The sequence below is a fragment of the Neltuma alba genome, unplaced genomic scaffold (genome assembly GCF_004799145.2).
Source record: "Neltuma alba isolate B1F8T4 unplaced genomic scaffold, ASM479914v2 tig00012221_pilon, whole genome shotgun sequence".
In the NCBI taxonomy this organism is placed as follows: domain Eukaryota; kingdom Viridiplantae; phylum Streptophyta; class Magnoliopsida; order Fabales; family Fabaceae; genus Neltuma; species Neltuma alba.
Window position 1 is genome coordinate 69,181 of NW_021636754.1, and position 12,139 is coordinate 81,319.

At 28.3% G+C, this 12,139-nt stretch overlaps 1 protein-coding gene across 1 annotated transcript; it reads right to left on the reverse strand.

The window, feature by feature from the left end:
- Window positions 1-11,505: 11,505 nt before the first annotated feature.
- Window positions 11,506-11,919, reverse strand: LOC114725062 (uncharacterized mitochondrial protein AtMg00240-like). The gene has a single exon (XM_028911515.1). The coding sequence runs from the start codon at window positions 11,917-11,919 to the stop codon at window positions 11,506-11,508; it is 414 nt and encodes a 137-aa protein (XP_028767348.1).
- Between the last annotated feature and the right edge of the window lie 220 nt (window positions 11,920-12,139).

The following is a 12,139-nucleotide window of genomic DNA, read 5'->3' on the forward strand; positions in this document are numbered from 1 at the left end:
GTCTTTTTATTTTTTTATTATTGCAGTCAAGTACTTTTGGGACTTCAATGCAATTATTAAATTTTCAGAGATCTTTTTGTAGTATTTTATCTTTTTTCAGACCTTAATGCAATTTTCCCCTTCTTAAAATAGATGGGATAGGCGAGGAAGATTATGAATGGACTTAATTGATTAACCTTCCCCTAAATAAAATTACTTAAATAACCTCGTTTTCTAAACAAGGTCCCCCCCCCCAAATACATCATGCTAATAAAATTTGGACCGAGTTGTAAATTTCCACATCTTTTAATATCAAAAATTTAAAAGATAACTATAAAATTCTTACAAAGACATACTCTTCTAATTTAATTTATAAGTCACTTTCAATATGGTTCAGATAGATCAAAGAAAACTTTAAAATTTATTAACTTTCATTTAAAATTTAACACATTTTTAACTTTTATTTCTATTTAATATATATTATACCTCATTTAAAATTCAACCATATAACTTTTGCGATGTTTATATAGAAACAGAAAATTGTGTTGTGGGGATATTAGGGGACTCTATGGAGAGTGTGGACATGACAAAAAAAGGCAAAACAAAATAAGCAGCTTGAGGATGGATGATGAGAAATGGACTCTTGTGATAATTGTCCATGATACGCGACTGAGGGAAACCTGTATGAGAGGACCAGGACACATGTCAAGTTATCCAGTGTATGTTAAAATTAAGATGGAAAAAATGCTTCTAGGATGTGAGTTGAAAGATCGCATAAGGAACTTGAGGAGAGACTGGTTCATTTTAGCCAATATGCTTTATTTTATGGCCGATAATTATATCTATAATTAAATGATATGTTAATGATAGGAATGCCAATCTAGGTGCAAAAAAGTTGAATTAACAAAGGACATATACGGTCCTAGGATGGTGGCCATAGTTTTGGTTTTGATCCTTTTTTTTTTCCCCAATAAAAAGTTGTACGGGTAGGATTAATTTGAAAAGTTTTGTTGGGATAATTTTGTATTTTTAAATTTATATTTCGACATCTTGTATTTTAAATAATTATAATTTTTATGATCTTTTTCAATAAATATTATTTTCTCTAGGTTTTTCTCCCTAATTTTATTTTTCTTGTCTTTATTTTTAATTATTTATGGAAGTATCTAGAATTGGGTGAGAAAAAAAAGTTTTCATATATTATTTACAGTTAATTTAGTAAGACGGGGAGGCACGTATGAGAGAGGCTCAAAGGTTTTAGAATGACAGATAAAAAGTTATTAAATTTTAATACAAAGTTAATAATATTTAAGATTTCTTTTTCAATAAAATAAAAAATGTCATTTGATCTATTAATCCTCAAAAACAGAAAGATGCCAAGTTTGGTCGATAAATTTATAGAAGTTATTAGGAGAATTACAATGAGATACTAAGAAAAAAAAATACTTATAAACAAGTCTTAAAAATTATCATTTTTATTTTGAAACTTGTTATATAAACTGGTTACATTATTATTAAAAAATTTTAATAATTATTTTGTTATTTATTATCTTATTATAATTCTTCCAAAGTTATTCGCCGATTCTCCGGATTGCTGGTCTCATCATCGGCTTTTGATGTCTTCGCTTGCGTCTTCCCTTTTTCTTCCTTCCCCATCCAGACGAGCCCTCCACTTCATTCCTTTGGTAATGAATGTAGATTCGGTTCCTCCCCTTTCATTCAGTCCTCTCCATAGCTGAGCTCTATAAATAAAATAAACGGTTTTATTGTCTGAAAAATATCGCTGAAATTATTATTATTATTATTAAGTTATTTGACTACTTTCAGACAATAAAACCCAGCCAGTAACTTCTGGGTCCCGCGCAAAGAATATTCCTTGAGCTATGGTTAAGCATATTAGTTTTGTGATGATTGTTTAAGTGTGCGTAGGGTTGTTATTTGGGCGAAGAAAGGAATGGGGAGTGATATCCCGTTCGCATTGTTAAATTAAATTATAAAATATATGGCCTAGTTTAAAAATTAATCATGTATAATTGTAAAAAGGCGGAAAACGCCTTACAGTCTTCTAATTAATGCAGAAAAAAATCTTATAGTCAAAGACACAGACAATGATGAAAAAAATCATTAGAAAAACATAATAAAGTTTAATTGGAGAAAAACCCTTGGGCTCAAAGGCCGAAGCCGGACCGACTTTTCTTGATTGATGCACCTGTTAGAGGACATATTTAAAACTAGTCAGAGATGCAAACAGAGTTAGGTCTAGTAAAAATAGTTAGTCCCTCACAACATGACGAATCAAGATTCTAATCCCTACTGAAAGAGGTGCTTACATTTAGGGTTTTGATGGATGTACTTGATTGAATTTTAGGGAGAATTAAAGGGAATGACTAATAGGGAATGATATTTATGAGAGGGGATCACAAATAGTAAATTTATTTAAAAGGATTAAATATTTAAATATAAATTTAAAAATACCATATTGTTCCTATCCAAACCTCCTATATTTTATTTTTAAAACTAATACAAGTTAATAAAATTCACTAAATTAAACCTGATTTCTCTGAAAGTTTACAACCTGCGTAAAAATCAATAAAAAAATATGCAAAAGTTTTTAAGTCAAGTAAAAATTTAATTTTGTACTCTTTAGAAAAAAATAAAATATTATTTTTAAAACCATTACGGATTTTAATTAAAAATAAAATTTATATAATTGATGAAAATTTATATTTTAATATAATCATTTTAAAAAATTATTTTTTAGGGATATATCCCTTGGTTGTAATTCTTTTAAGTGAAATACAATTCCTTTTATATTTTATTATTTTTTTATATATATTATATTTTACTTATATTAATAAATCATATAATTATGTGGCTTTGGTTAAATGATTTCGAGGAGGGGTCTTATCAAAATATAATAGATTACCTAAATTCTTTAAATTTCTTATCATTATATGAATTTTTTATTTTTAAATATGATATAAATTTCTTATAAAATAAAACATAAATTATACAAAAAAATTATAAATTTTTTTTTTGAATTTTTTTAAAATTGAGTATATAATAAATCATATAATAATCTAAATTTTAATAAAATTATATATAACCTTTTTTATCAATTAAAAACTTTTCTTATAACATGTATCAATTAAAATCTGTGATAGTCTCAAAAATAAATTTTAAATTCTTATAAGAAATAAAAATTTAATTTTTATATCATTGAACAATGTTTATGCATTTTTTTACTTGATTTTTACATGGGTTATAAACTTTAAGGAAAATCAGGTTTAACTTAGTAAAATTTATTAATTTGTGTTAGTTTTAAAAATAAAATGTAGGAGGTTTGGATGGTAATAATATGGTGTTTTTAAATTTATATTTAAATACTTGATATTTTTAAATAATTTTAATTTTTATGGTTTTTTTTTCATAAATATCATTTTCTATGGTTATTCTCTCTAATGCTCTCTAAATTTTAAGATTAGAGTCATCAGTTTTGGGCCTATCAAATTGCTTGGCGTTCATGCCCATTTATTCCAAATCAATCACACGCGTCACGGATTGGATGGCCCAGGAAAGTTCTAGAAGTAGCAATCTCACAGAATATTATAAAATATTATGAAAAAGACCAAAATATCCCTTTTTTTTATTTTTTCATCTCATACTCTCCTCCTCTTTTCTTTTCTTTTTCTCCCTCTCTTCATCCTCAATTTGATTCCAATCACCAAACTGAGTGGGTCTGGCGCGGGCAAATCTTTGGACAAGCTGCTGATCAAAACGGCTAGGAGAATTTTGCAAAATGTGAGGTAGGGGATGAAAAGGCTTAGACACCGAGCGCATGTATCCAGCTTGCACATCATGAGCTGGAGGGCTATCCATCCGTACATTTAAATATGCTTGAATCGGTTCATTTTGTCTGGAGTACACAATGAAAAATTAGTGAAAGAAATCACAGAATTTTAATCAGTTAAATTTAATATCATGAGGAAAAACACATTCAAAATAAAATCTTTATAAAATTAAGAAATGAAAATAAAATTTTATGCAACATTAAATGAATGGAAAAATATTTTATAAAATTAAAAGAATAAAATTAAAATTTTATATAAATTTGAAATACAATCTTTGTTCAAAACAAAAAACAAATAATTTTTAAAAAAAATTATTTTTTTAATCCTTTGATTTTTAAGTCAATTATAACTTAATCTCTCAAATATGACTCAGTGTAAATTAATCTTTCAATTTTTAATTTAGTTATAATTCTGTTCTTAATTTTTTTCTATTTAATAAATCAATCATTAACATAGTTAACTCACCTTTGAGTTATTACCCAATAGTTCTGTATGACAAAAGATGCTGCTGACTAGGCTCCAATTAAACTCCACGTTTCATCACTCCATCACCCAGCCTATCAGTGATCTACACGTTACCATGTCCAATGAGCTGTTTCTGGTCTTGAACATCCCGCGTTTATTGCGCGTGCCAGCTATCCCCTCAACGACACGGTTTTGTTTGCGTTAAAAGAAAGCTGTCCGTAATCTTGAGATTATTTGATTTTTAATTAAAAAAAAGTGTATTGTAAGCTTTTAAATTGAAAAAATATAGTAGATAATAACATAGTTAAAATTATTGTTGGCAAAAAAAAAAACCGTAGTTAAAAATATTAAATCTTTGAATTCCATCGCTTCATATCATAATCACATATCTATATATGCATATGCATATATATAGCATTCAATATGTGGGACTGTGATTTGATGATCCCTAGCACTTTTGTCCAAGGGATACGCATTTTTTCATTGCTTTATTTACCCTTCTATTTTATATAGATCTCATCCATTAATGATGAGCTTAATATTAAAGCACTAGAATATTATATTCATTTCTGGACATACTGAAAACCTTTGGCCTTGTGTCTATATTTATTATTTTTATTACATAATGTAATGTTAGATATAGGACTTTTAAGTTGATTATATCGTACAGGTTATGATTCACTAATTTATTTAATTTTTTAATCTAGACAAATTTATTAGGTAGCTTTTATATGAAGGATTAGAAAATTATATTATAAATACGTTATTATCAGTTAATAATAACCATCTTTTGTTTTTTTTATTTCATTTTATTTCCTATTCCATGAACCGAATATTTCCGAGAGAACGAATCGAACGATGTCGCTTAAGGTAGCGAACCTCCGAACCGCAAACGCAAAGGAAAGAAACCAGGCGGGGTTTCTCCACCTATCTCAACACTCGCGTCCAGATACAATGTGCTTGTATTGGCCTATTGGGTAAGAGGTCCTTTCCTTCGCCCAGAAATACTATTCCAGTTCTAAATATAAGACATATTTTATAGTGTAAATTACACTATAAAATATTTACACTACAAAATATGTTTTATATTTAGGATCGGAGAAGTATTTTGTTTTTTCTAGATAGGATTCAAAATATGATTTTGAGAATAATTTCTGAAGAAAAGTAACAAAAAAATTATTTTGAGAATAAATTTTGCATGAATAGATTTTATGAATAAAAATGATTCTAATAAAATAAAAATACTTGAATAATCATTGTCAAAAACACTTTTATCAAGCACTATAAATCACTTAAAAGAACATAAATTAACATGATAATTACATAAAGAACAAATTTAAGTTTATAATTTTTAAAATAATAAATTAATAAATAATATTTTTTGTCTAAATAATAAATAGTATATAAAAATATAATTAATTAATAACTAATAAGGTGAAAATGTAATCAACACCCTGGGCACACATAAAAAGTTTTTTAACCTGTTGGATACATCAAATACACTTGAAAAAGTATTTTAAAATACTGAATGCATATGAACTATAATTAATATGTGTTCATATATTTATAAAATATAAAATTAAATATACTTTTAAAAAATGATAATCCGTTTCAAAAACAATCATGGTTTTTCACCTCAAAAGCACAAATAATTCACTTTTGGAAAAACCATGATTTTCCATCCCAAAGTTTTAATCAAAAAGTGATTTTATAAAGAAAAAAAATTAATGTTTGGATAGTAAGATTCCAAAATTCGTGGCCTGTTTCGCGCATACCCTAGGAGGTGCTAATGTTCTGAGATTTGCCAGTGGCAGTTATACGGCTTCGGTCCCCCCCCCCCGGGGGGCCCCGGCCAGCAGTTCTATGGCTTCGATAGCTATTTCTTTGTAAGCAGAGTAATTTTTTTCCTTTTAATATAAATTTTGATACTCCAAGATTTTTTTTATTTTGATTTTAGTTTTCAAATTTTAAACTATAAAGTTTAGTCTCTTAAGAAGTATAATAGTTTAAATTTTTTTAAATTATAAGAACTAATATTTTTAGTGAAAAGAAACTTGAAGGATTAAAACCTATAATTTAAAACTTAAAGATGATAAATTTAAAAAATTGAAAATTATATTAACACATTTTTTTTATTATGTGCATCCATATGGAATAAGAGATATTTTAGTATTTTATGATTATGAAACTAATGATTTTTTTTAAAATGTCAAAATATTTAGATTAAAATATGACAAACCTGTCACAAAACAGACATCCTGCTTCTTCTTCTTCTTCTTATTTTTTTTTTGAGACAGGAAGGGAAAATATCTGACCAGCAGGTTTATTTATGTTATCATTTTTGGGTTTTTCTCCCAATCCTTCCACTGTTTTACGGAACTATAATTTAGATATATTTCTTTTTTTTTTACCCCATTATTATTGTCGGCTGATTTAAAAATAATTGTACGTAAAGGTATGCTTTTAATTATGTAACTTTTATATAAATTTTAGTTGAGTTTCCTAATCTTATGCAGTATTTAGTCATCTAACAGTTTCTCTACTATCATTGGCCCAAAAGAGTTAATATTTTTATATTAATTATTGGTATTTTAACATTAATCTTAATAAATTATTATTTAAAAATATTCTTTCAATATCTAAAATATTAATCTTGTTATTTTTTATTGAGACTAACATTGTTAAGTTTAAAGTACTGAAAAATACTTGATAAAATTAAAAAAAATTAAAAAAAACATTATGTATAATTATAAAAATCGCACTTATTCATTAATTTTATATCCCCAAAGTTTCTCCGTTATTCCATTTTCGTCTGTTTCTTGAGGTTTAATTAACTCACATCTTGCGAGTTATTGAGTATTCTTTTAAGAAAAAATTTAAAAAAAAATCTCTAAAATTTTAAAATCAAACAACTATTAAAATAAACAAAATTGATTTAAAATTTTAAAAGTTTTTTTTTTTTTTAAGATTTTCACTTCTTTTGAATCCTTTTAATCATGAAACACCGTCACAGGTTTCCGCATTTCGGCCTAAAAAGGTGTTGCTGAATAATTTACACGGATGATTCCAAAACACAGCTCATTACTGTAACTATTTATTTATTATTAATTACACATGGATGACTACAAACTTATCATCGGTAAAAGTGACTTTTATTTCAAATAACTTTTATAAATTGAAATTGACATTGAAAAAAAAAATTAATATAAGTCAATATGATGTTATTTATGTTTGTATAGGCTTTAACAAAATAAAAAGTCTTTTTGATAAATTAAAATTTTTTTAAATAATTAATTAAAACATGTTTATATGTAAAATAGAAAAGAACATATTTTTTTATTAAAGACACCCACCCACGCACTATGGGTATAAAATGTGATAATTTAAAAAAATATAATTATAATTATAAAAATAGAAATTATTAATTTATGGTTGAGAAAAATTTAAAATATTAAAAGCTTATCACATAAAAAATAATATTACCATATTTATCATTAAATTTTAGAATTTTATTTATAAAGGAAAAACTAATTTTCATTAGAGAATATTATATTTATTAAAATCTAAATAATATAAAATATAAAATTATATTCAAAATATTTTTAATGTTTTAAATTATTAATTCTTTTTGGCCAGAATTTGGATAATTCAATACATTATCCTCCTTTTGACCTTTTGTTTTTAAAAAGAAAAAGAAGAAAAAGAATTCAACCCTTTTTCAATGATGCGATGGATAAGCTTGGCTTCTTCTGTAACACCTTAAAAAGAATGTAACCCTTCTCAAATGATGCGCTAGATAAGCTTGGCTTATTTTGCCTGTTTTCTGTAATACCTTAAAAAAATGTAATGTCTCATTTAAAAAATTTGTATACTTAACATCCAATCAATACTCATAAGAATTTAAAAACTGTCTCAAAAATATAGGCTTGATTTGATGGTAAACCAAATTCAAAATAAGAGCGTGAAGCTAAGCTATTGAATTACTTTAATTAAGAAATACGGCAATAATTTCATAAAGCCATGACAACTAAACATAATCACTAAATGCTTGAGAAGAAAAACGAAGCCCTCAATTCTAATTTTTTGGTGCCTTACCTTGATTTTCTACCTAATCAGCTAATCCTTCACCTTAAAAATGTTGAATGAGGCGAGTACTAATATTTTAATAACCTAGAATTTTACCATGTACATTTAACAAATGCAAACAATAATAAATTAGCCACGCAGACTGTTATATATATAACATCGACCGTTGATAAGATTAGTATTGGATATCAACTTAAACTTTATAACAGTTATATGCAAAACACATCAATATTTTCAGGGCAATGAAAGTAGATGCACGTTTTGAATCATAATGCTGCAAGACAAGAGGCCAACATGAGCTAAAAGTGAGGGAAGTGACTTTTCTCCTCTACTCTTACCATCTATTTCTCTTCCTCTACCCAAAACTATGCCGGTTTGGGCGTTAACATTGGAGGCTCTCCCCTTTTTTTCCCCCCAAAATCAATCCAGTATCCTAAAATAATCTTGAGTACACTTGATAGTTAAAAATATTTTTCAATAGTAGCTAGTATTTAGCTAATTGCACTCTGAATTACTTTTCTAGTAACATCCAGTATTTTAAAAATGAAGGCCAACCACTTTTTTTTTTGGTCAAACTAATATCTATTACTCTGAAGCCTAAAATAATTGCTAGTGCATTTAACACTTGAAAATATCTTTACAGCAGCACCCAGTATCTAGCAAGTTGGACATGTAGTATTTTTTCAGTAGCACATGATGTTCTAAACTAATTTTAGGATATTGGGTATTATTACAAGAAAATAATATGGAGTATTGGATGTACAGAAAATTAATAATGTTGGGTGCTACTGAAAAAATAATTCAGAATGTAACTTACGAAGTACTAAGTACTACTGAAAAATATTTTTAAATGTCAAGTACACTAAAAATTATTTTAAGATATTAAATACTACTAAAAAATCTTCAAAGTAAAAGATGTTGATTTCCCCCCAAAAAAAGAAAAAAGTGGAGAGCCTTGAATTTTAACACCCAAATCGGCATAGTTTTGGGCGGAGGAGGGGGACTGAATGGTAAGGTAGAGGAGGAAAGCCGCTCCCGTCGTGTGTGAGGCCACCGCTTGCCTAGTAAGTAGCAAGACCACCCGCAAACCTGGATTTCGACAATTAACCCGATATGTCCTTGATCTTTAAATCCTTAGATCATGTTTAGTATGAAACATTAAAACTAAGAGATAAGAATTGTGATTAGTATTAAAAAAAACCCCAATAAAAGAGTTTTTATTCCAAAAGTACCTTCTTGTTGCGATTATAACTGCTTGTAACAACTGACCTTTTATTTCGTTTCTATCTAATTAATTTACAATTAAATGATGAAGGATATTATTGGAATAAATCCAGTAATCATCATTACTTTTTCCCTAAACATTTTACATCATAAAACATAAAGCCACTCACAAATGTCTTACTATCTCCAGTTTTTAATATAAAAACTAGTTGACTAATTTAAATAGATTAAGAAAATTAATTAAGTTAATTATTTGTAATAAATATGTATTATCTTTCCTAAAATGTCTTTGTTAATCAAGTGTATTAGTTAGAACTACCATTATTAGAAGGACTACCTTGAAAAAAATAAATAAATATGAGAGACAAAATAGATTGGAACTTTATATTTATAACCAAAATAAAAATTAAACAAGCTCTTATATTAAGGAGCGGAGGCAGTATTTCATTATTCCATAATTCTATTTAAAATTCTTTGTTTTAATTTAAATGGAAAAATGACAAATAAAGATCCCCTAATATGCGAAATCATGATTTGAGACTCTCAATTTAGAAAATGGCAAATAAAAACCCGGTCCCATATTGCAAATATAAAATCTTGGTGAAATATCTGAAATGCCCATCGGCCAAGTGACAAGTTGACTATGGGAAATGACAAGTTCACTTTAGCGAATGACAACTTCAATAGACCAAATCACAACTTGGCTAAGAATATACCAAATGACAAATTGACTACAAGAAATGACAAAGTCACTTTAGGAAATGACAACTTCAACAGATCAAATCACAACTTGACTAAGGGCATTTCAGACATTTCACCAAGATTTCATATTTGTAATATGGGATCTGATTTTTATTAGCCATTTTCCAAATTAAGGGTCCCAAATCGCAATTTCACATATTGGGATTCTTTATTTGTTATTTTCCTAATTTAAAACTCATAGTTTTCTTCTATAAGTTTCTAGAGATTTCCTGGCCAAGACCCAAAAAAAAACAAGAAGAAGAAATATTGAAACTTTGAATTTTTTTAATTACAACACCAAAGATTCCCTTTCGAATTTGTTGCCGCAACCCACCTTGCGGCCGTCCCATTTGCTTCCTTGTTAAGTTTTCCTCTATGCAGTATGACTTGGAACTGAGATAACTAATCTAGACGCGTAAAATTAGGAGCCACTTGGATAAATGGGCCCACTTTTAAAGATAAGTTAATCTCATGGAATCTAGGATTTGCAACTAATTGCTTTCCCAAGTCTTTGTTGACTGAGTCTACACCTCACCAACAACCCTCAAACACACCGCTTTACTAGAAAATGCTCTGCATATTCATTAACCGAAAAACTGAGTCCAAATACATCTGAAAAACGGACTGACTTACAATAGTCTAAACTGGACTCCTTTTATAGAGCCCAAAACAACATAACCGAAAACTATAAACAAGAAAGGAAAAGAAGGCCTGTATAAGTAATACAGGCAAGATAAATAAGTAAATATCCTGAAGTACAAAAATACCCTTCCTATTTCCTACGCTCCCACTCAAGTTTGGGACTAAACAAATTAATAGTCTGTAACTTGCTCAATAATCTTCTTTGTACTTCTCTAGTGACTGCTTTAGTGAGTATGTCTGCCTCTTGTTCCCTTGATCTTACATACTTCAGATCAATTTGTTTGGATTCCCATTTCTCTCTTACAAAGTGACAATCCACTTCAATATGTTTGGTCCGCTCATGGTAAATCAGGTTGGCAGCAATGTGGATAGCAGCTTGACTATCACAAAAAATATTAACCGATCCTCTGTGAAAAATATTCAAGTCTTGCAGTAGTCTTATGGCCCACTTGATTTTAGAAGTTGCCATGCTTAATGCCCTGTATTCAGCCTCTGCAGATGACTTAGTCATAGTCCCCTACTTTTTCATTTTCCACATCACCAATGAGCCTCCAAACTTCAATAAGTATCCTATGACAGATCTTCTAGTAATTCCACATGATGCCCAATCAGAATCACAATAACATGTGAATTCTGGCTCTCCTTCAGAACTAAGGAATATCCCCAAACCAACAGATCCCTTGAGATATCTCACAATGCCCTTTGCTGCTGCCATATGCGATCTGGTTGGGCTCTGCATGAATTGGCTCAAAGGATATACAGAGAAAGAAATGTCCGGGCGAGCCATTGTTAAATAAATAAGCTTACCTATTAACCTTCTATATCTTTCTGGTTCATTTAACAAATCTTCCTTCTTGGTTTTACCTTCCATGTATGGCAACAGTTTAAGATTCTGTGGCATTGGAATAGCAAGAAGTTTACAACCAGTCATTCCAGTTTCTGTCAACATATCAAGCACATATTTTCTTTTTGATAATATTATACCAGATTCTGACTTAGCTACCTCTATTCTAAGAAAATATTTCATTAAACCAAGATCTTTAATTCTAAAATTGTTGTGTAAAAAATCTATTGTGTCTTGAATTGCAATCTCAGCACTTCCAGTGAGTAAAAGATCATCAATGTAAACTAAAATCAGCACAATACCTTCA

What these genes read in the sequence shown, in the direction of transcription:
- LOC114725062 (XM_028911515.1), bottom strand. Translation starts at nt 11,919, where the DNA reads ATGACTGGTTGTAAACTTCTTGCTATTCCAATGCCACAGAATCTTAAA.